The 25,000-nt window shown below is 50.3% G+C and overlaps 1 protein-coding gene across 3 annotated transcripts in view; it reads right to left on the bottom strand.

Annotated features, from left to right (window-relative positions):
• The window catches only part of Msi2 (musashi RNA binding protein 2), a 363,569-nt gene that overhangs the window by 5,535 nt on the left and 333,034 nt on the right, over positions 1 to 25,000 (bottom strand). For all 3 annotated transcript variants that reach the window (XM_038325574.1, XM_038325575.1, XM_038325576.1), the window contains exon 11: positions 16,312 to 16,374. In XM_038325574.1, coding sequence (XP_038181502.1) covers positions 16,312 to 16,374 — 63 coding nt within the window. The remainder of the gene's footprint in view (positions 1 to 16,311; positions 16,375 to 25,000) is intronic.

Raw genomic sequence — 25,000 nt, 5'->3', positions numbered from 1 at the left:
AAAAAAAGACAAAGAAGTGTGAACGCAGAGCATACTAACCAAACCAGCTGACAGCAAAACGTGTCTGATCACATACATTATCTCACGTAAGAACTCCAGACTGGGAAAAACCAAGCTGAGAACACACCTTGGCTACAGAGGGAGAGACTGAGCACTGTGTCCGGGCGAGGGTGACACGACCTCAAGCTCCATCTTTGCCTATCCCTAACCCATCACACCTTCCTAGCGAGGGCCCCAGCCTGTCAAACAGGCGAATTCTGCTTCCGCTTTACAGCCTCGTAGTAGACTCAACTTTATTTTCTGTTTTAAAAAAATCTCCACCATAGGCCTTGGGTGGTGACACACGCCTTTAATCTCAACTCTTGGGAGGTAGAGGCAGGTGGGTCTCTGTGAGTTCCTGGTCTACACAGCAAGTTCTAGGCCAGCAAAGGTTACACATTGAGATTCTGTCTTAAAAAAAACAAAAAAAATACCCCCTACAAAAAACCAAAACAAAATCCCAAACAATTTCCATTGTAAAAGTAAGTTCTTATTGGCTTTGAAACCTCCAGTAAGTGGGGGGCTGGCAGCTGCCAGTCCGTAGCTCGCATGTTTTGAAGAAACCAAGACTGAGTGATGGACACTCACTTGTCTTCAGCTTTAGAAGACTCACTTCCCCTTCCCAGCTCCTGCGGCATCTCTTCCCTGCCCTGTAACAGCTGCCTTTCATGGCAAAGAGAATATCTGAAGTGAAGAGTGGAGTCCCCTCTGGCCTGGGGACCTGTAGCTGGATGACCTCACTTCTCCCGTGGCTTTGAAGAACATATAAGTGGATTGATTTTTTTCTCCCATGCACTTGTCAGAGACGCGAGAAGAGATTCAAGACACTGCACTTGAGAAGGGGACACAAGATCCAAGGTGGACAAAGCCAAGCTGGGCCTGGCTTCCGCCTCGGCAGAGGAAAGGGGCGCTGTTGCCTCTGGATGCCCTCGGGCAGGAGTCCCTCTGAAATTAATAAACAAGACAACCGAGCAAGCGGGTTAAGGGGGGAAGAGGCGGAGCAAAGAGGCTTAAAGCAAGTGCACAGCTTATTTGGAAATGTACAGGCAGACAACCGGGACAAGAGGGTTTCTGAATAAAGAAGACGAAATTTGCAGATATTATTTGGTCCTTTTTGCTCCTGGAGGCAACTACCCAACCGAGGTATCCAAAAGGTGGCACTATATGAGTGGAGCACACCCTTTTCCACCCGGGCTCAGCAAATGTAAAGAGCTGGACTGAGGGCTCTTGGTTCACCCAGGTGCCAACTCCCTCCCTCTGCAGAGAAAGAAACTGGCTTGCTTTGGCTTAGGGGGAGAGGGTGAGGCGGGGTTGAGAAAGTTCGCAAGTGGAAGATGGAGGGAGATTTTTCCAGCTTTTTTCTCCTCTGGGAGGATGTGTTTCCAGGAAGATACTAGACAGGGGATGGAGAGAAAGCAGGGGAGTTATCTGGAGAACAAACCCAGCCAGAGAAAGACAAGAGGCAGCATGCCCACGGAGGAATGCTGTCCAGAGAGACCTATGTGCAAGGCTTAGAAGGCAGGGGGGCTGCTGGTGTTCTCCCAACCCTTGGCAACTTTTCTGGTCCCATGAGCACCTGAAAGTCTGATGCCTGAGACAGTCTGGAGAGAATCTCACAGCAAGCTCACCATGGGCCCACGGCACCCTTCCTACCCAGTCATCTTTTATCAAACGATACCAACAGCACTCTGGAAAGAAAGGCATTGTCCTAGAATGCGGATTCCTGCCACTCCCAGTTCCATTATTAGACACCTGCTCAACTCAAGCCCAGCGAAGGCTAGACGACTTGGCTGGCAGGTCCTCACCAGAGGGTACAGTGGACAGGCGAGAAGCACCTAGTTCTGGGCTGGTCTGCTTCTCCAGGGACAGTAGAACCTAGGCCCTTATGGGATTGGCCATGAAGGAGAGCTGTCTCTTCATACTCCACAGTCAACTGTGTCTCCTGTGGCAGAAGAACCACATTCCAGACGGCATGCTAAGGTCCCCAGGTAAGCAACCTAGGCATAGTTAGGAACACTCTTCAGGAAGAGATAGGGACAGACACTTGGAAGCTGGGACAGAGGAGTTTTCTTGTTTTCTGGAAGTCACCACAGTTCCACAAATTGTGTACTAGCTGGCTGCTGTGGTTACAGGGACCCTCTCTTCCTCCAAGCTGTGAGAGGCACAGGAGCAGACAAGAAGCCAAACCACAGTGTGCTGCTTCCTGTGAAATGAAGGGCTTCCTTCCCTAGGTGCCAGAACTCATTCAAAGGGGGCAGGTGTAGTTCCCCCCACCCCAGGATCAGGTTAGGAAGAAGAGAGGTGACATCATTTTCCATGGGTAAAGAGGGGCATCTTGACTTTGTGTGGCAGCCATGTCTGTGTGTGTGTGCGTGCATGTGTGTAATATGCAGAACTATCATTGCAAGTCTGCAGCAGAAGCTGAGACTGTTTCATGGCCTCAGAGACGTCCTGTGCTAGGCTGACGGTTGGGGTAAGCAGGCTCACCCCGAAATCAGCAGTTCTGGGCCATGTCCACAGCCCTGACTTAATTCTAGGTTGGTTCTTCCTTCTGAACATGATCCCCAGCATCCTGTAGTTTTTTCCAGTCCAGGCAGCACCCTCAGGAGGCGGGCATAATGGACAGAGAGGGGACACTGGACTTGGAGTCAGAAGACCCGAGTTTGACCCTGGCCCTTCCCCGACACCTGTGTGCCCTGGTCCAGCCTGTGTCCTCATCTGTAACACACGAGTAGTGAGTGTGTCCCTTGTCCAGCCTGAGTCACCAGGCTGCTGTGAGAATGAAGAGGAGAAAAGGCTTCGTGACTTATCGGGTGTATGCAGAGCCCAACACAAGCACTGTATGCAGGGAGCAAAATCCAATAAAATTGCCACACAAATCTGAAGGTGATTTACGAAAGAGTCTAGTCCATCTATTGGTGCATTTAATCACCCTGGACATGAAGAAAGGACTCTTGGGGGAGGGGCAACGTGAAAAGCTGGGACACCTGCCATGCATGCCTCAGGACAGCAAAGCAAGAGGAATGCATTTGAGTGAGAGCTGGAGGCGGTTTACGTTAAATGAAAAGGCTTCCTTATACTCAAGAAACATGTGGATGGCTGACTCAATGAAGCCCTCTTATCTCATCTCAGGGATGGAGCAGAAATGGAGCAGCAGCCTATACTGGAGATGCAGACCCTTCCCTGGGATGTTAGGCCAGGGCTTTTCAGGCAGTTTTCCCCACACTTCTAAGTGAGAGCCAGGGGGCTGCCATCTGTAAGAGGCTCGGCTTATCTGTGGTCAGGAAGGGCTGGGCCAGGCATGGGATTAGTCCCTGGGAGTAGGGAAGTGAAGTGAATCACAATAGCCTTCCTGTAGGTCCTGGACGTCCAGGTCTTTCTGTGCTGTCTACCGCTGGTTAGAATGTGAAAGGGGCAGAGGACAAGGACATCCGCTCACAGCCATAGCAGGAAGTGCTGCACTAAACCATCCAACCTCTGAAGGTTGCCTCCCCATCCAGCCCTCTAGGGTCTGAGATCAAAATTAAATAGAGAGCCCAAAGGCTGGAAGCGCCCTCCTCTCTAACAGTCCAGGCTGAACTTTTTGTTCGATGTTGAGAAAGTACCTTGGCCTGTTTAGATCTGAGAACCATCTTTGTCCTTGAGGCACACAGGTCACCTCAATCAAGGAAGAAACCAGTCCGGCTTTCCCAGCATCTTCAGTCACAAGCACTTGCTGCTACCCAGCTACAGGCTCATCCTGAAGGTCACATGCCTGCCTGCCTGCCCCAGCCAGGGATCTTCCTGCTTTATATGAGCAGTATGCATTTTTCTGTATTGCAAATATGCTGAAGGATTATGAAATCCGGGGCCAGGATTATAGACTTAAAGATGGCCCCGCACTGTCTTCCAGCAGTGATGAAAAGCTATGTAAGAATCACTGGTCAGGACATCCCCGTTAAGACTGGCAGGGCAGGAGACCTTTTGCTAGTGCACACTAACGGGCGAAGATAGGTGTGACCGCTAAGGAGACAAGTGGGGCCAGGCTGGGAAGGCCGCTCACTCAAGACAGCTTTTAAGATGGGCTCCATCACCCTTCTGTAATAGATGGGCAAACCCACGGTCTTAGGACTGAATCCCATTCCAACTAGAAAGTACACATGATTTCAGTCACGACACGGCCGAGGTACCCCCTCCTTGAATCACAGTTTGGTGCTGCAGACATCGCTCTTATTAGCCAGGAAGCTCCCCAAGGTTGGATGGTGCCTAACATGACACAGGAATCCATCTCTACTGAGGACTAGAGCACCTGCCACTGTCGTAAAACAAAGAGCCAGTCGTGTAGCAAAAACCAGTGTTGGCCATCACTAAGTGGGAGTGGGCACAGACCAAGCCTGAGTCCTTACTGGGCCTCCTGACCCCTTCAAAAGTACCTGGACACAGTGGGGTCCCCAGAGGACTATCTCAGTCTTCAAAGGCCATCCCACTCCGCTGGCCCAGAGGGGAGCTGGGACACCTTCTGGTTGATTAGCATTTACAGCCCAAAAGCATCTAATGGCATCTTAGTGCCAGGAGATCTGGCAGCTGGGTGCGGGTGGTGGGTTAGGGGGGTGCCCAGGGAACAGTCCCTTGAGGACCTGCACAAAAGGCTTTCCACTTGAGCAGTCCTGTCTTTAATGATTGTGAAGGCACAGGAGTTTAATCCATTTTTGATGTAAGCACTAATAGCTCTGTGTCCTTGAAGTTCAAAGCGGGCGCATACATGTCACTAATTAACCAAGCGCGGAGCCATTCAGCTCCCTCTCATGTTCCTAATTAGGTCTCTAATAACAAACAAACTCCGACCTTAGCAAGAGGCCCCCATTTGTCAGCTAGTCTAGGAGTAGGGCCGCTCCCCTGTTTACGGTTGCTCTAAACTGTTTGCTCCCAACCTCAGGCAGTTCTCAGAAAAGGTGGGAGTCAAGCCAAAGAGACAAAGAGCCCTTACGGCTATCTTTGATGGTGGTCTTCTTGGCCCTGCTAAGTGAAGAGCCCTGAGCCCAGAAGGACTCTAAACCTAGCCTGGTAACCTCTCCTGCTGGTGTCTGGGATGATTAGGAATTCTATGCAGCTATAAAAGCAACCAGGACTTGAGGCTATAGGTACACACAGGCTTTACCTAGGGTTTCACCTTGCTAGATTCTGGTTTGATGGGTCTAAAATGTGGCCCGGTGGTGGGGAAGTTAAGAAATTCCCAGGTGATTCTGGCATGCAGCATTGTTGCACTGACGCAAATCTTCAGGCTGACTTGCTCATTAGCAGTGATTAGTGGGTTACTGAATTTGTGTGTGGTGTATGTATGTGTGTGTATATGTGGTGTCTGGGTGTGTGCATGTGGAGGCCAGAGGCCAATGTCAAGTGTCTTCCTCTATTGCTCTGCACCTTAGTTGAGACAGGGTCTCTCAGTGAACTTGGAGCTCATCAATTTGGCTAAGCAGGCTGACCAATCAGCTCCAGGGTTCCACCTATCTCCACCCCTCTCCCTCAGGGCTGATATCACCCATGCACTGTGCCTGGCTTTTATATGAGCCCCAGGTGATCAGAACTCAGGTCCTCTTGCTTGTAACAGCACACACTTTACCAACTGAGCCATGCTACTCAGCCCCAGGTCGTTAATGAACACCATCCACAAAGACAGAACCACGGAACCCTAAAAGGTCCCACCAAGCACACTTTACACCTAGAAATCTGATAGACTGAAAGCGTGAGTCTAACTCTGTTAACGCAAGGCCTGCCACGCCTTCGTGCATACGGCACTCATTGGCTGACCATTCTCAAGTGCACATTCCACACCCCCACCGAATTTCCTATCACTGGGACACTCCTGGCCTTCTCTGCTTACGCTTCCTAGGACAAAGGATGGGGAACTTTGGACACAGCAGCAATACAGAGCTGCAGAGCTGACGTGACCTACTAGGGCTAAGTCTGAAATCTTCATTTAGTAGAAGTAGACACAGTAGAAGCCTGACGTCCAGCCCTTCCTCTGACAGGGATCTCCTGAGCTATCTCTCACTCAGGTGCACCTCCTGGTGGCTCCAACATCCTCTTAGCTATTTGAACCTTCAAGGTCAAGACCTAGGGAATGGAGGGGATGATCTCAGTGTGACCCCCTAGCATGTCATAATGAGTTTACTCTTCGAGACACGCAAACAGGAGGAGAGGCTGGGAGGGGAGACCCTGAAATCTCAGGGGTTATTTCAGCGGACGCTCTAAAGGCTGTCGTACTGTAATAAAGGGGAAACTGTGAGGCCCAAGGCAGCTAATGAGACAAGGGGTTTCTACCAGTCATGGGTGCTGCTGGGCTTCGGGCCTCTTCTCTAGTAGGGAGAGGGGCTAGATTTGTGTCTGACACCCTGGGTGCTGTGTTTCTCTGTAATGCTGGACTTTCCAAGGCCTGGGAAGCCCACCCTCTCTAAGACATAGTCAGAAATAACTTCTAGAAAGAGGGAAGCTGGCTGGGGAGGAGGGCTGGGCGGCTTTCCTCACACATCAGTGAGTACCCAGGCTTGCATTCACTGTTTTCCACAGACCTGGACAGACCACTTTATTAATATTAATAAGTAGCCAGGAACAAAGGGCCCATTTATTTTTAGCCTTCTTTAATTGTGTAGTAATTACTCATCTACAAAACAAATGAGCCCCTGTTTGCAGTTGCTATGGTACCTGGTGCCCAAGCCTTCCTGCAAGAAGATTGGGCAAGGAGTCTGTTGCGTCTGTGGCCACTCCCCTTTCTCCACCATTGGCCCACAGCAAAGCCCCAGCAACTGGGCAGCCAATGGTCTCCTTGCTCTAGGGCTGGGCTGCATTTCCCAAGCACTTTCCGGAGGCACTTTGTGCAAAGGCAAAGGGATGCTGACTCCTGGCTGAGACATCTGCTACGAAGAGAGTCCCTCCCTTACTCCATCGCCTCAGAGAGTGACTTTCTTCACTCCTGTTTTAACTAACGGTTCCCTTCAGATAATTTCGTTCAGCCTGGCTTCCCCTTTCGGGACCACACCTCTTCTAGGTCTCTTTTGTCTGACGTTGGTCTGAATGAACACGGGGACCAGATCACAGTGTCAGTGAGCGGACAGCCGGGCAGAAGTATGGCTGCAACAGTAGAAGCAGGTGCGAAAACCCGCACCGCGCGCCTCCTGAGACCGCTTGTCAGCGATTTCGGGTTATCGCCGCCCCTAAGGATAGGGAGAATTGGGTGGGAGCAGCTACGCCTTTCTGCTGAGGGTTTAAGAGCTGCAGGCTCACTACACTGGTACATGGCTGGAAATACATGGCTGATGGGGCAGGCTCAAATCCTGTCACTGCGACCTCAGATAAGCTACTATCTTCCCTGAGACACAGTTTATAATCGTTAAAATGGGAAGGGGACTGATGGTACCCATTATGGTTTCAGAATTAAGTGGGGGTATGGCGTGTGGGCGTGGTACACAGTACTTGACTCGCTTATATAATGTGAGCAACTACTGATGAACTGTTGTTAATATTATTATGAATTATTAAAGCTGGGGAGTGTCTCTAATAGTCTCTCATTAACAAGATACACTTCCTTAAGGCAATTCCCCAGCAGGTGTCTACTTTGAGACGTTGGCAGGAACCCTCCCGTTCCACACTAGAGTGGACTTCACTGCAGCTCCCTTGCCCTCTGACAGACTAATCCCAACAGCCAATCACAGCTGCTCAAAAGCACTCTTTTCTTGTCCCTTGCCCTATGGCATCCCAAGCTGGAAAAGGGAGACTTCTATTAATATTCATAAGCATCCAGAAGCAAAGGGCCCCTTTATTTTTCTGTGCTCTAACTGCACAGCGATTGCCCATCTGTACGATCTAGACTAAGACAGCAGCCTCCGCTTACTTGGCCTCCTGCAGGACCGATGGTCTGTCTTGTATGGAAGAGCTGCTGTTGGCCCTGAGATACATAAAAATATATTTTAAGAATGTGTCCAGGCAGTGGCAGCGCACACCTTTAGTCCTGGCACATGGGAGGCAGAGGCAGGCGGATCTCTGTGAGCTGGAGGCCAGCCTGGTCTACAGAGTGAGTTTCAGGAAGCCAGAGCTACCCTGCCTCAAAAAGTATTTTATGTTTAATTTTTTTTCCATTTGTGCTTGTGTGTGCATGCACACTGGTGTATGCACCTGTGGAGGCCGGAGGTTGATGTCAGGTGTCGTCTATTGTCCTCAGCTTCTTTTTTGGAGGCACCAAGTGGCTAGATCAGATTGTGCACTGAGCCACCGGCATCTTCCAGTCTCCACCTCCCTACTGCTGGGGCTCCAGTGCTCACTTGCTGCCATACCTGACTTTTTACACGGATGCTGGAGATCCGAACTCAGGTCCTCATGCATATGCATCAAGCACTCTACCGGCTGAGCCACCTCCCCAGTCCATGGAAATATTTTTTTTTTGGGTTTTTTTTTTTGGTTTTTTTTTTCGAGACAGGGTTTCCCTGTAGTTTCTAGAGCCTGTCCTGGAACTAGCTCTTGTAGACCAGGCTGGCCTCGAACTCAGAGATCCGCCTGCCTCTGCCTCCCGAGTGCTGGGATTAAAGGCGTGCGCCACCACCGCGTGGCCCATGGAAATATTTTTAACGGCTCATAACCTTGATTGTCATTCAGAAGTCACCAAGCAGCAAGGTGGCTGAGGACACAGAACAAAGGCTACGGGACCTAGGTAGGGTTCGTCAGGTATGGCTTTCTGCTGGTCTGTGCCAGACAAGGACAAGAAATGGCCTAGCAGAAGAACGAGGGCAGTGGCTGCCATGGGAGCAAAGGAATGGGAACCCACAGCCTGAGGAAGGCAGTGGGTGACAACCTGCCAGCCAAAGTGGAGCTGGATGTGGGGGCACTGGTGTCCTGTCGAGGAATGTGCTTCCTGTCTGTCTTCCAGATCCCCAGAAGTACACACAGCCTTGCCTCCTGGGTTGAGGGGCTGGAGCAGTCTACTCTGGGCCCTGTCCACTCTTCCCTGCCCCACTACATCTAATTCTCCAGACACAGCGAACAGTCCCCAAGGCTTCCAATGTATTCTTCTGTTCTAGACTAGTTAACCACATCCCTCATGTGCTATTTCTCTGTGAGGAACAGGTTTCTGTGACTGGGTTTCTTGATATCTTATTGTCATTAATTACTCGTTGTCTTCACACCAGGCTGGCAAGTCCTTAAGGATGTGGGCAGAGTTGGTGTTTATCCATGAACCCCCAGGAGTGTGGTAGGTGCCTCTGGCTGTTATTACAACTTAATTTCTTTTTTCCTTATCAGCCCTCAAGTTTTCCTTTGGGACTTGGTCCTCTCCACAACCCCCACTATATAAAAGCCATTTGGTTTAGAAGTAGATAGATCGAATGTATGGTGATTGGTTCTTATAACACAGGCCTTAGCCAATCCACATAAAGCTCTTGGCTTTTGCTAAAACTCTGGACCACCTTCTCTATGGTCTTGCACTGGACTGCACTGCACATTCAAGGTAGATCTCATACAGCTCAGGCTGGCTTTGTATTGGTAATGTAGCTGAGGCCTTGAACTTCTGGATTTCCCTGTCGAGGCTAGGAGGGTATGCCATCGCTAGGTGTGTATAATGCTGGGGATGAAACCCAGGGCTTCTTGCAAACTAAGTTAAGCACACTACCAACTTTGCTACAGCTACAGCTCCACCCCCTTCTTTAGATTTCAGGAATTCTCACACCCTTCAGTACCTCCACCAGGGGCAGCAGGCCTCCAGGCCTCTGGCTAAAACGCCCTCACTTGTGGAGCACCCAGGAGAACCCAGACACTCCTCTAGAGCACACGAGTGACGGCCAACCCACTCAAGGGAGTGGAATGCATCACCTACTGCAGACCATTCCACTGATTTAGAGACCATTAACATTCCCTGACTCTATTCACTTCAGGATTAACTTATACTTTGGTCCGGACTTTAAGGCTAGTCACTAATTGCTCTAGAGTTGATTTATCAAGTGCATGGTATTTCTATTACAAAATTATTGATTGGAGCTGATGTACTGTATCCTCCACAGGGCTGGTCCAAAAGCCCTTGGAAAATGAATGAAGCTGAGGTCAGCGGCAGGAGCTGTGTGCATTATTATAGATTCGGTGAAGTTACTTAAAACCTATTGCCAGTCTTTATGGTTAAAGTCCTGGCTCTCTTAGAAATGAAAATTTTAGTGACAAGCTGGGAAATAATAAGGTGTTTTCCAGAATGCAGACCAGGCAGGGGCTTGAGGGAGGAACACTGAAGTTAACACCCTGTGGGTTGGGTAAGTCTAGTTAGTTTCAGTGCCCAGTCCTCGTGGGTCAGAGTTTGTTTTCTCTCTGGGCCACTGTACTGATTCTATTTACACCAACAAAGTGACTATATCCTAACAAGAGGCTCTCTCCATGACTTTCCCCACACATAGGCTACAGTTCCCAAAGGGATGTTTGTTGCTGACACCGGGAGGTTGGCAGGAAGTTGAGAGAGAGGTTCTGTGTCCCTCTACTTCTCATCCCCCATCAGATCTTGCTGACAGAAGTACCGAAAGGCTATGTACAGAGATGAAGGTGCACACTGACCCATTTTCCTTTCTGTGTGCACACGCATGTGTGCAAGTGTACTTAGCTGTTTGCCTGCACATGTGTGCAGGTGTACTTAGCTGTGTGTGTGCACACGTGTAGAGGTTAGAGGCTGATATTAGATATTTTCCTTCATTGCTTTTCGCCTTATTTTTTGAGACAGGGTCTCTCACTGAACCTGGAGTTTGCCATTTTAGCTACACTGGCTGTCCCATGAGCTTCCACGATCTGTCTATCTGTCCACCTAATGCTGGGGGTTGCAGGTGTGTGCTGTCACATGCTGCTGTATCTGGCTTTTCTGAGTTCTAGAGATCTGAACTCAGATCCTCATGTTTAAGGGGCAAGTATTTTACCCACTGATCCATCTCCCAAGCTTGCTTTCCTGTTTTTAAAATGAAGCTGGGAGTGGTCATTATCAGGCCAGAGACCACACCATGGGAAACAGGGACTCTCCTGGAAGCCACAAGATTACTGCTTATATCCTCTGGATGGAGGCTTCAGGATGTCCTCCAGCATGGGGGTCGGGGTGGAGGGCTTTAAGACATTTTCACAAAGGTGGCAGCAGAGATCCAGAGCCATCTCAGGAAAGCTGGGATGCCCATGCCATGTCTTGGGTCCTAATCTCCTTCTCTGGTTCAGGAGAGGCTGCCAAGTCCTGTGACAAGCATGCTAGTCAGCCTGCCTGCCTCTGGGCTGGAGCTCTGAGGGGTCCAGACTACAGGTACCAGAGCTTCCTTCTCAGCAAACTGTCCTGGGATGCGGGATGAGGGATGCAGGATGCAGGACACCAGGGGTTCTGCTCTCATTTGCTGCCCCTACTCCCCAGTCCGAGGTCAGTTTGCATCGGCAGCAGCAGGAAAGCCAAGCCTCAGCCGTCTCCTTCTGCCGACCTCCCCTGTCCCCAAGGAGACCTTGCTGGAAGGATGGCTCCTCCTCAATTTTTCCACCTGGAGCCTTACTGTCCTCATTCTGTCTGGCCCGGCGCATGCTCAGTTCCTATCTGCTCTAACACTGCCAGAGAATGGCTGCTTTCATTTCCCCTTGAGGCTTCTATTTCATTCTACCGTGATATAGCCTTTTGAAGATGTTATGGACTCTGTGACTTTTCCCTGCATTCTGTGGCCCGTGGTAGATAACCTGTATGCTATAAGTCTTGACCCATGCCCCTGCCGGATGCTGAGCACCTTGACTTGACACACAGTTCTAGGCAGTAACTAATATCCCCACTTCATATAGTCTCAGAAAGTTAGGTATGGAAGCTCTGTGGCCTCTCACGCTCCCTTATGGCTTGTCACACATGCAGAGAAGACAGTGTGTCCAAAGACTGTTGGCCACACAAGCCCCAAGAAGAAAACAAAGGTCCCTTCCGGAAAACCCTTCTAGAGACACCTAGGGGGAAACTGGGTGGCCTCTTCTTTGACTGTCTCAGGCCCGTCATGCTTCTCTCTTCTCTGCAAAGTTGTGCCTGTCACCTCACCACTAGGGATACTGGACTATCATTGACGCCATTGGCCCCTTTCATCATCACCGTTCCTAAGAGCCAATGCCAACATCAACCAGAGCCAAAGGTACTGCCTGTCTGCAGGGGCCGAAGCTCTTGTCCCTTCCCTGCCACATCTTAGCTCCCTCCACCCACAGGAGCAGATGACACGAGCTGACCTTTACACAGGGACCTGTGTCCCTCAAGGGCTCAAGGAGAAGCTAAGCTTATAGAAGCCTGGCCAATGGTCTTAAAAGACAAAAAAACAAACACACACACACAAAAAAAAAACCAGGAAAAGATCTGCTGCTTTGGTCAAGAACAGTGTGGGGAAGATAAGACCTTGGAAGAACCAGACGACTCCTTCCAACTCTGGCTCCACTCGTTTCCGCTATGGTGAGCACGGATCTCGGTTGGGTGGGCTAGAGCTGAGGGGTGGTGACCCAGTTCTAGACTGGGAGAGTGGGGATCGTGAGGAGAGGTGGTGGTGGCTGATGGCGAGAACATGGATCCAAGCCCCTTGGCAACATTGAAAACATGGAACCCCTTCTCCTTCCTGGTCCCCGTGCTATCCTTCAGATGGCGGTGTTGGGCCGCGCCTTCGGAGACCCTGTAATATCAACTCAACAATGCATGTTCTACAACTACAGCTACAGCTACCAGGACATCTACTACAGTGCATGCATTTAGTTCAGTCCCACAGATACATACAATCTAAGAACAGGCAAGGGAGGTGTGAAATGTTTTACTAGACAACAGGTGTTTTGGAGTTGTAACAGATAAAAAAAATAGAAAACGAAAGTGTACAAAAAAAAGACATTTCTTGAGAGTTGGATATGAATTTGTTTCTTGAACTGTTTCATCTGAACAAGCAAACATGCAAACCAGCTGGTACTAACAGGAAGCTGGACACTGAGAGAGGATTAATAGGTGTGGACAAACCTTCCCGCTGAGCGTGCTCAGAAGAGTGTTTGAGAGGAGGTGTGCAGGTCCTAGTGTAAGAGAGGCGGGAAAGTATGCCTCAGAGACACTCTCTCACCGCAGCCCCAACCAAGCAAGAGAAAAGACAACAGAGACATGACTGCCCACACTCACCACCACCATCAGGAGCTCATGTCACCAGACTGGAACAAAGCTGGCAAGTATAAAGTACAGTACGGGGTCCTGGCCGGGGCCTGAGGGTGGGTAGGGATGGGGGGGTGACACCAGGGGGCGCTCTGCAAGTTCTTAAGAGTGATACACGGACCCACCCATGAGGTCACCCCAAAATAGAAGTACCCTGAAAATCGGTACTGTTTTCCTCAGGTTGGGGGCGGGGGGGTGGTCAATTGTCAAACCAGACTTATGTTTGGATGGGACGTGATGGGGGGGTGGAGCCACTGGAGCTGAATGAGGACGACCAAAAATAAACAAACTCTGGACTGAGCACAAGAAAAGATGATGTTTCAGACTGCCAGGTGAACGTGAAAGGAAAGTGACCACTGATAGTGAAGCTATCTAGGAGTCGGCAGAGGGATTCCCTGCGGGGACGCCTGGGCCCTGTTCACCTCTGGTTCTGGGGGGAGTAAGAAAGGTAGGCAGGCTAGCCCAGAGAAACAGGCTGAGGCAGAAGCTCAAGGCCTCCCCCTTGACTGCCTCGATACCACAGCCCTGACAGATACAAGCCGCCACCCGAGAAAGAACCAAGCTACCTCCCACCCTCCATGGCCCTCATCAGGTGCTTCCCAGCATGGGAAGGGAAGTCAAAATGAAGGGGTGGGGGTGGGGTTGGGTTAAGAACTGAACCGGTGGGACTAGATAAAAATAATGACAAAAATGTTGCCTTCCGTAAGACGACTAACCCCTAACCAAGTCCAGGAGTCCCTGGAAGGAGAGGCCACATTTCCTGGAGTCTGTAGTCACTTGTCAGGTGTGGCACCATACCAGGCTCCAGGAAGGTAACCAAGGCATTCTAAGGAGTTTGTGAGGACCCCAATGCAGGCTGTTTGCTCAGGAGGCTGGGGGAGCATCCTTAGCTTTGGGGGAAGAACTGGGGGGGGGGCAAGGTTTGAGGAACAGGGAAACCGGATCATCAGTGCCTGGGAACCCTACGGGGCATCCATGGATGTGTGGCCTTTCTCAGTCCACAACAGAGTGGTTGCCAATGAAGGATCGCTCAAGGGAAATTAACTGGCCAACCTTCCAGGCTTAGGGCTCAGTTTATCTTCTTAAGGGAAGAAGGTGACAGTCCCCCTCCGGGCCAAACTATGTTCAGAGAAAAAGGTAGTTTCCATCCCCAACTTTACAGCCTTGGTCCCGGTCCAAAGGTGGGGCTCTGGGCTGGGCTTGCGTAGTCTCCATGAGCAGATCAGACCATGTTCTCTCTACAGAGGGCACAGCCCGAGCCTACAGCCTCTAGCCAGTACTGGGGGTTTCCCCTTGGGTGGGTACCTCACGCTGAGGATTTACTCTTTGGTCTGACCCAGGCTGGGGTGGGCGGGGGTTTGGGGAGCACACTCCTGAATATGATTCACTAACAGTGCAGCGATGAACATGGCGGACCTTGATGGCCTGTGGGAGATTTGGCTCCCGATGGAAATGGCTACAAATAAAACACCACTGGTCCTGGAAACAAAATGTGTGGTTGGAGATGACCTTGAGGGTTAGGAGTTAGAGGGGGGTGGGTGAGTGGGGCTCCCGCCTGGCTCTGGGAGGGGGGTCCTGTGCACGGACAGGGGTGGCAGAAGGGAGCACAGACTAGGAGACGGCTCTCAGACTCACAAAGAATCCCATACTGCCCTTTAAACTTGCCATGAAGTCAAAGGGAACGGGGTGGGGTGGGGAGAGAGGCAGGGTTAATTTCGGGTTAAAGTTTAGTTTCATAATCCAAAAGTTATCAAAAGAAAGAAACTGAACAGAGAAAACAAACATCAACACTCACAAATTTCAAGACTGTTCTTTTATCTTTCTCCCCTCCCAGGCACAGGTAGGAATGAGGCTTCTTTTCTCCCCCGCCACCCAACACTCAAGTTAAAAACCCCAAAACCAGAAACAGGAAGACACAATGCAATTGTGCACCCTTCCTAGGGCCTGGGAGTGGGGGGACACCAAGGGACACTGGCCAGAGGGTGAGGTGGTGGCTTTAGGAACTAGGGTGGATGGAAGTTGAGAGTGTGCCCAGCTCTTTGGACTTCCCAGCCTGCCTGCTAACCACCAGATCTCTGGCAAACTGCCCCTCAGAAGCCCCCACCCTCAATTAATTCCCTGCCCGGGCCCCCTAAAACTCCAGTGGGTGTCTTGGGGGAGAGGATCCTTTGTAGCTTGGAGGCAGTGCCAGTTTGCATGGAACGGATTTTCTCTGACGTTTCCTAATGAGCCTCACTGTGCCAGTTTGGGTTTTAGGCATTTGCCCTCTGGGCTTTTAACGCTCCACTTCCTGGTACCGTCACCAGCACCCCAAGCTGCCCACTCTCTTCAGAGCCTAGTTATGAGTGCTCCAGAGCCCTGGCTGTGGGGTGAGGTGGGGTGGGGTGGGGTGGGTGGGGTGGCAGGGCAGGGTAAAAGAGCCGGAGTCAACCTGCTCCGGAAGGAGGAGGTGGAAGGAGCAGCTATCAGCGGGGGGTGTGTGGCAGGAAGCCCACGGCACTCACAGTGGGGTGACATACCCCAGTTCTGTCTGGACCTTACAGTATTGCTGGGGAGGCTTCCAGATCTTTTAAAGGTTAGGATAAGGTCAGGGGAGAGAAAGCTCCAGTTTCTTTGGCGGCTGCTTGACTCAGAAGAGAGTCTGTGGCAATAGGGATTCAGACCCCAGCAGCCTCGCTCCTTCTCTGACTTCAAGGGCTCTAGGAGTTGAGCCAGAGTCAAAAGCCCACCTGTCAGGACTGACTGGAGAGCGAGCCCTACTTGGTACCTCTTCGGTGGATCAGAGACCCAATGAAGGGAACCTTCTGAACCTGTCAAAGCCAAGGATGGCAGTGACCAGAATGCCCAGGAAAGCCAAAGGGAAAGACAGTTTCTCTTTGTTAATGGGAGCATAATTCTGCTTGGGGTTTGCAGTTCTCTAACTGTGGCAGACTCCTGCAGGAACACCCCTGGGTGGTTGGGCCTTGGTGGCGCCTCCCTGTCCTTACCCCTCCCCTGGGCTGTGGTGAGAGGGGTGCTGGACAGACGCAGCCACACAGATTGGCAGGGCTTTTACCTTCCCCTGCACACGAGGCATGCCTGGGAGCCGCCTGCCCCGCACACCTTCCTACCTGATCCTCGAGCCGCCGCCACTGCTGCCGCCGCCACTGGTCCATAAGCTGCTGCTGGGAAGCCTGGAGAGAGGGAAGAGTGGAGTCAGACGGAGCCACAGAGGACCCCAGGTCACACAAAAGGCAGCTAGGAAGGGCTTCACAGACAACGCTGGGGGATACAGCTCAGGGGCTCTCAGGCTTCTGGAAGGCACAGTATCCTTAGGTGTTTGACTCTCACACACTGGTCACCCCAGAAGTGCATTCTAGGAAGCACACAGCAGTGACTCAGCTATGAGGAGGACCTATGTCTTTCGAGAACTGAGTGGAGGCCTTAGTTGACCCTGCACTGATGCATGATGATGTCCCAAGCCTGGCCTGCTATTCCTTACAGGGATTCTGGTGTGGGGTCAGCTGGAGCTCCAAGGTGGGAAGCACCTGCGGCTGGCATCTTCACAGAAAAGGTGGCATGGCCTAGAGATGGTTTTACTCCCAAAAGTTCTCTAAAGGTCTGGTCATCTAAAGCTCTAGATTGGTCACAATTTCCTGTCTTCAGTACCATGGCCCCAGGCCTGAGGGCGAAGCCTTTGGGGGTTCCCAAGTGAGTATGTACATGGGGCCAGATGTCAGACAGCTGAGGGGCTGACTCTACCTGGGGCAATCTCTGTTGGTTCTGCGTGATCCCGCTCAGTATTTCAATCTCCCCAGAGTTGTATTATTATATATAATAATACTCTGTGATCCTGGGGATGGAACCCATGGCTTTGTATCTGTCAGGTACCACAGATTATATCTCATCCCACCCCATGGCAATAACAGGGAACTGAACTATGACTCCAGTATCTGAGGCTACCATCAGATGAAGTCAGTTTGGAGTGCCCCCCCCCCGACTCCTACCCAGAGATCCTTTTAGGTTAGGATTTGTACTGTCTAGCAAAGCTAGGCCAGGCAGGAATGAATGTGCCTACAGAATGTCCCCATGAAAGACGAGGTGGGCTGAATCCTTCCTCTCTCTTAGGCTTCTCTGGCCACTAACTTGACAGACAAGTCACAAACTGGAGTTTATATAGGCACACTTCCACATACAGAGAGACAGATAGCTTCTGCCACTAGGCAGCCATTTGCAGCCTGATCCTAAGACCCACTTCCAGGGCTACTCTTTAAATGATGCACGCCCACCAAACAGCCCCCACAAAGAGCTGCGTGACCAGCCACAGAGCCTGTCCGATGCGGCACTTCCACAGGACAAGGGAACAAGACATGCACTGGAAGAGCGGGGAACAGAGGAGCAAGGAGGAAATCCTCCACACAGAGCCAACTAGAAGCTCACTAAACTCTAAAGACTATGGTCTGAGCTACGTGGTTCTACGGAGGGCAAGACGTTCAAAAGGGAAAGAGCTACTCTAAAAAGGTCACGCTAAGCTACTGAAAATGCCAACGAAAAGAGACATACTTGCATTTAAATATGGTAATAGGGCTGTTGAAGGGGAAAAAGAAAGATCCAGGTGAAATAATTGCACACGGTTCTCCCAGGCTGGGAATGAATCTCCCAGTGCCCATCAAGACCTTGCTGCTCCCTTCCCAGAGGGAGCCCGGGATGGGACTCCCCACCTAGTCCTCTCCCCAGCTCTTCCACGCAGGCTCTAGATTTCTGAAGATGGTGCTGAAGGAAAATAAGGAAGAAGTCAGGTTATTTCTTCTTGGCCCCACCTCTGTCCACCCAGCCTCCTGTTGCAGGCCCAGTGCAGGGCTCAGGGGTGCTAGGAAGGAGGAAGCAGCGAGGGAGAGAAAGGCTATTTCTTTGTGCTTTCTTACCCAGACATAACACAGGAGGTTTCCTTGGGAGCGTCTGAAGAGCTTGGTTGGGGGAAGGGGGTATGGTCAGCAAGATTTGTTAACAAAAGGTCTATTTTCTAGAGTTAAGCAGTTTGGACAAGAAGTCCAAGAGAAAGAGGGAGAATTTTAAAAAAGAAAAAAAAAACTTGCCCAAAAAAGGAAATCCATTATCTTTCAGCTTAGATAAAAGCTTCGGCTAGATATGAAATATTCTGCCAGGAAGTTTCCTCAGCCACTGATGTGAACTAAGAGAAGGGTTTATCAGAGGCGGCTGCAGAGGGAGCCGCTCTGTGTGTTGGCTGCAGCCCCCGCCTTTGTCACCTCGGTCTCTCAGTTCTTCCCAACGTCTGAGAGTGAGCCAGTATAATGAGACTAAAGTCAAAATCTCTCCAGCCACCAGCTCCGTGGTGTACAAGAGAGAACTCTTCCTAGACAGGGCCTGTTCTGCTTTCTCCACAGTAGAAGTCATGGTTATAAGGCCACAAGGACTTGGGGACCTTACCTGAGCTCCCTCCTGTAACCCTTCATTCACCATGTCTTTCCTTTCTCACTGCCATCTTAAAGCTGATTTCCACCCCTCCAAATAACAGCATGTATTCTGTTTATCTCTAATAATGAAAACTGCTCAAATGCACACGAATCCAGCAGAAAGGGGAGGATTCTGTCTAGAAACTACAGGGAAACCCTGCCTCGAAAAACAAAAACAAAAACAAAAACAAAAAAAAAAAAGGGGGGGGGAGGATTCTGCTGTTCAAATCCCAGATGGGCTGGGAGCTACAGGCTGGCTATCTGTGAACAGGAATGTACCATGTCCCTGCTGCCCAGGAACCTTCCAGTCATAGAAAGGACGCCTGGATAAATTAGAACTCGGCTAATGGAGGGGTTCTAGATGAGGGCAGACTATCGTGTGCATTCATTCTTGGTGGATGCGGTCGGAGCCAGAGATCTATTCTTCAGCCAGTCTGGCCTCCAGCCCTGGCTGACCCCCGCGCCTTGCTTGTTCTGTGACTTGGGCAGGGTACATTATTCCTCTCAGCTGCAAGGTAGGCTGGCTGGCAAGATGACCTTTATAGTCCCTAAGCTGTGGGCCCTGCACGAGCCTGTCTATCTATGAGAATGACAATCTCAAGTCCTCTGGGGTTGATGGTAACAAAACTTTGAGGTTAGTGACTTGTCTAAGTGAAAGATGGTGCCACATCCCTGCTAGAGAATGACACACTTTGATTGACTTTTTGGGAGTCATGTCCTCACTGCAAATAAGTCAATAGCATTTTAATTTTTTTAAATTATGATACCACACCTACATTTTTCTGCCTCTGTGGCACTTACTGGGTTCTGTATTATCTAAGCACAGCTATTTTTATATGCATCTTATTTCTCTTGCCAGAATCTCTTCTAGGACAGAATTCAGTCACATGGCCCACTTGGCCTCCAGCTCCAAGTCTTCCCAAACTTTAGTTGAGCAGAATATATTGCTACCGTATGTCGGGGGGAGCTGGGAGCTGCTCCTACAGGTCAAGCGTAGCCAAGGACAGCACCACCTGCCAGTCCAGCAGCCTGAACCCCCACTGGTCCTCCAGCCCCAGGATGGAAACTCACATACTCCCAGGAGCAAGGTAAACCCAAGGGAGGATGCAGTCTATGGCACACAGGAGTGCCCACTCGGCCAGATACGTCGATTTTCAACTCTGGTTTGAGACCCTCGCAGTACTACCTGGTTTATAGTGTTTACACAGGTTGATGTTCCTGGGGATCATGACAGGCTTAGTCTTTGGTACAGCCAGGCATTGGGGCCTTGAAAAGCTTCTGAGGATAGAGTCAAAATTGAGGACCTTTGGTGATAGACATCAGGTCACTGGCTGGCAGAATGGCTCAATGGGGAAAAGCATGGCAAATTAACCTGAGTGTGTGTCTTTGATCCCATGTATGAAGCTGGATGTGGTGAAGCCGTGGGACAGCTAGTCTACAGTAGGCTGAAACAAGGTAGAAGCAGAGAACAGACTCCAGAAAGTCACTCACTGACTTCCGTGCGTGCATGTACAAATAACAAGTAAAACAATAGCGTATGTTTTTGTTGTTTTATTTTTCGAGATAAGGTTTCTATGAGTAGCCTTGGCTGTTCTAGAACTAGCTCTATAGATCAAGTTGGCCTCAAATTCAGAGATCCACCTTCCTCTACCTCCCAATGCTGGGATTAAAGTAGTGTGCCACCACAACCTGGGTAATAAACTGTTTAAAAAGAATCAGTCAAGCCATGGGGAACAGCTGTATACTCAGTCACCTCTTCTACCCCCCAGAAGCAAGGGGCCTCCTGAGAATGTAGTGGAACCAAATCCTTGCATTCAATCCTGTTCAGAACAGTGGGTTCTGAATCTTGCCTGGAGGAACTTCAAAAAACACAGGTTGCCCTGGTCCTACCCTCAGCAACAGAATCAAGCATTCTGGAAGTTTCTGGCATACAGTGTAGACAGAGAAGCCATGAGTTATAGGAACTGGTTAGGGCCTTTGCTTTTTGTAAACACTGAAAAGGTGTTGCTTCCTGTCTGACTGACTGGGAGGTCAAGGTCTTTTCTGTCTCCTTTTTCCATATGCGTTTGGAAGAGATGTGGGCTTAGGAGGGCATTGCCGGAGGTCCAGTTGCTCAATACTATTTCTTTCTTTTTTTTTTTTTTTTTCTTTTTTTGGTTTTTTGAGACAGGGTTTCTCTGCAGCTTTTTTAGAGCCTGTCCTGGAACTAGCTCTTGTAGACCAGGCTGGCCTCGAACTCACAGAGATCCGCCTGCCTCTGCCTCCCGAGTGCTGGGATTAAAGGCGTGCGCCACCACCGCCCGGCAACTCAATACTATTTCTGTGACCCGGGATGGGTCACAAATCCCCAAAAGGATAAAGAGAACTCTGGAGCTCCTCATAGCTTCAGGAGATATGACTTGGGGGATCTTTCTTCAAGTCCCATATGAACAGCTTTTTCTATGTTTGCCTGATCAAATGTTCTTCTGCTCCCTCCCCCAGCACACCCTGCCTCTCCCTACCCGTAGTTTCTATAGCTGGTTCAAACAGTCTTGGCTAATCTAATGTTGCTTCCCTGAATCCAAACAGTGGAAAATAAGCCACCAAAAGAAGAAACTGTTACACAGAATGTAGGAAACATGTCCTACACGAGTTTGGAAACATTGCCATCTGCCACTGGCTGGCCCAGGCTGCTCAGGCCTGCCTGGGGTGGCAGGGCTCAGCGTTTTACAGGGAATTCACAACTCTGACTTCTGGGCGAGGCTGGAAGAAAGCTGGGTGGCACATAACTGGAGCTAGAGGAACCAGGGGTTCATGTCAGAATGGATGCTCCAAAGAGGAGGCGAAGCTAATCACCAAAGGGACACATTTCCAGGATCAAACAGAAATGGTCTGCTTTGACGGAAGCTGATGTGCGTTCATTTCAAAAAGAACAGAATAAGCCCTGAGCTCCTGGCATCCGAAACAGGAACCTGACTTAAGACAGGCTGTTTGAGGAGTGAGACCAGTTTTCCCAGGAGGTCCCAACGGCTGTGCAGATCCCTTAGACAGGTAAGGTGGCCAGAGGCTGCTGTTTAAGGCGGCGGGGGTGGGAGGGGGTGCTGAAGAGAACGTGGGCTAAGGATGCCTCACCATTGGCTCTTGGCTACAGCCGGGAAAATACATAATTTAGAACCTGATAGCTGTCTCTGGGGAGGAAGCAGAGGAGCCAAACTGGAAAACCAAGGCTGTCTGTGGCCAAGGGTAAGGGGTAGACATCTTTGGCCTGTTTTCTTCAGGGTGTTAGCCCCTGAAACATGGAAGACAAGCACAAAGCATGCTTCCACCTCACCCTGGTTAAGTTTTAACATAATTGCTACTTAACATGTCAATTCCCTGGCTGTTTGGTGGAAATGAAGGAAGGTGCATCATGACGTATCTGTGAAGTGGCAGAAGGTTTTAGCAATATTCTCCTTCCATTTCTTTTTAAATATTGAACCCAGGGCCCTGTGCAAGCTAGTCAAACCCTCTACCACTGAGCTGCAGCTCTAGCCCTTACTTTGAGGCAGGGCCCCATGCTGGCCAAAGAGCCCCTCCAGGAACTGTTCTCAAGCCCTGGCCTCCTGCCCATTTATGGGACAGATGTTATGTGCCAGGCATTGTCCTGAGCACTTGGCCAACACTCACGGCCCCTGCCCTGTGACCGCAGCTCCTGATGGGAAAATGGGGTTAGTTATTGGTTCTATCAGTGGGATGAGGCTCTGCAATTAGACTATATCAAACTGACTCTCTATGACAGTGACAAACTGCCTAAGCCTCAGGGTAAGCTGAACCTCAGGAGACTATGGGTCCCCTACGACAAGAAGAGAGAGTTACTTGTGCCTCAGAACCTTTTGGCTTCTGTCTGCTTCCGTGTCACCTTAGAGCTGGAGGACCTAGCAGTTGGACAACTCAGTCTTGGGGACAGAAGTAGAGGCTGTGGTCATTCCATCTCATCTTCCCCTCCAAGATGGGTCAGCAGGAGGGAGGGGAACGGATGAATTCCTAAGATGGTGAATCTTGACCCAGCCTCCCAAATCTCACCGCTTCCACATAGCCGAGTTAAACAGCTGAGTTTTTATGCTACTCCTTGTCACCCAGATTGTTCAAACACAGAATGGATAAAGAAAGCCAAAACCATGTTTTCTCCCAACATGGTCTGAGCCATTTTGAGTTGATAAGCTTGGCCCTAGTTTCCTCCCATGTGGTAGGGGGTTGCTCAACAGACCGAACTCTGTTGGGCTCCCACTGCCACTAGCCTACAGCAGTCACACCTACAGATCAGGACAATGAGCGCCAGACACCCAGAACTTCCTGCTTTCTGAGAGCTCCAGCTCTGCCCTTGGTTCCATCTCCGGAAGTCAACATCTGGAACGCCACTATCATTCCCCTACAGCATGGAGACTGCCCACCCTGGCATCTCTAGACAGGATGCTTTGGGTACCCACTCTGCTCAAGGGAGGATTCAGAGGTTGAGGTGAGGTTCTGCAGAGTTCAGGGCAGCAACTTACCAACGAGTATGGAAATACAGTATTTAAAAATCCTAAGAGCTAGCAGAGAGAGACCTGCTAGCTTAGATCACAGGTTGGAACTAAGCAAGAACAGCTTTCTCTGTGCCTTCCTTTCCTTGGCTATAAGAGGCCTGGCCTTGGCAATCAGCCATGTTAACGATGGTAGTGGCTACTTTCACTAGGTCAAAGAATTTCCTTGTGTCTGTCTCCCACCAGTCAAGAAAGCCATCCCTATTTCATTAACAGACAATGGGTCTGCAGCTGAGAGAGGAAAGCAAAGGAGGACAAGGGTGGTTCAAGCAGGGCGGTAGGGGCAGGGAGATGGTTCAGTTGGGAAAATGCTCACACTGCCAGAATGAAGACCTGAGTGTGATCCCCAGAATCCACATTAAAGGAAGAGAGAGAGAGAGAGAGAGAGAGAGAGAGAGAGAGAGAGAGAGAGAGAGAGAGAGAGAGAGAGAGCGCGAGCGCGAGCTGGGCCTAATGGTACATCTTTGTAATCTCAGAACTGGGGAAACAGAGACAGGTGGATCCCTGGGGTTTGCTGGACAATTAGCCTAGCTCATTTGGCAAGCTTCAGGATGAGAGAATCTGTTTCAACGAACAGGTGGACTTTTGGAATGCCACTCACATTGATTTCTCGTGCGCACGCACGCGTACGTACACACACACACACACACACACACACACACACACACTGGGGAATGAAGGATGAAGGGAGAGAGGGAGGAAGGGAGGGAAGGAAGGAGGGAGGGAGGGAGAGAGAGGAGAGAGAGAGAGAGAGAGAGAGAGAGAGAGAGAAGCCTCATTTCCTGCCAAGACTCTTAAATACCCCATCTCTTCCTCATTTTCCTCTTCTGTGAAACACAGTTTCTAGCATCTATTTTGTGGGCTGCTGTGAGGGGACAGGAGATGACAGTGCGAGGTGCTTAGCACAAGTGCACTAAAAACTTCTATTTCTATTTTTTTATTATTATTGCCCAAGGTAACAGCAACAGAGCTGAGAAATCCCTTCGGTGCTTCCTATTCTAAAAATCCTATTAATTTATGTGATTTGGCATCCAAAGGGCTTTCATGGGTAACATGCATAATTTGTGTATGAGCTAAGGGTTGTTTTCTCTCAAGCGTAAGCTCCAGCTGGAGCAGGGTCACATGACGGCAGGACACAAAGGTACTCGCAAGCCTTGGGACTGAGTGGATCAACTTTTTCCCATCATGCTCTGGCCTGACAGTGCTGCCCTCCCAACATTTCTTGAGGACAGTTTTCAGGTTCTTGGCGAGTGGGGCAGGTCAGGGAACACAGTATGGCAGGGCCCAAGAATTCTTCCTGGATCCTTTCATCAAATGGAATCTTCTTTGTTCCTCTATAGCCAGCAAGAGAGGACTGGTCTTGCATTTATCACCTGTCACCAACACTGGGTTCAGGGCTTGTGACATGACAGGTGTCTTTAACTCTGCGCTGGCGGCAAAAGAAGAATGGGTGGAGGAGGCATGGATGTTGGAAGGGGAGGGGTTGCAGCCATTTTCTGCTTCTAGCCTTGCATGAAAGCACGGATGTTCAAAGCTGAGACTGTGGGGGTTGGGGGCAGAATGAGGGGGCCTGGAGAGCTCCAGGGAGCTATCATGAAGAGATACAGGCTGGGCTTGGCTGCTTCTGTCTTAGGAGCTGAACATGCCTGAAGGAGGCGTCAAGTGTTCTCTTATGGCAAAGTGAGGCCAGCATTCCTGGATCACAAAGTGTCTGCATTGACATGCCACTGGCAGAGTCTGTTGTCTTGCTGTCTTTGCCTTGGTACAAGGACAGCATCTGTCCAGATGGTGACCACAGAATCAATGGA

This window comes from Arvicola amphibius, chromosome 4 (genome assembly GCF_903992535.2).
Source record: "Arvicola amphibius chromosome 4, mArvAmp1.2, whole genome shotgun sequence".
NCBI classification, from domain to species: Eukaryota; Metazoa; Chordata; class Mammalia; order Rodentia; family Cricetidae; genus Arvicola; species Arvicola amphibius.
The sequence above is the reverse complement of the archived record's forward strand: the minus strand, read 5'-3'. Positions and strand labels throughout refer to the sequence as shown.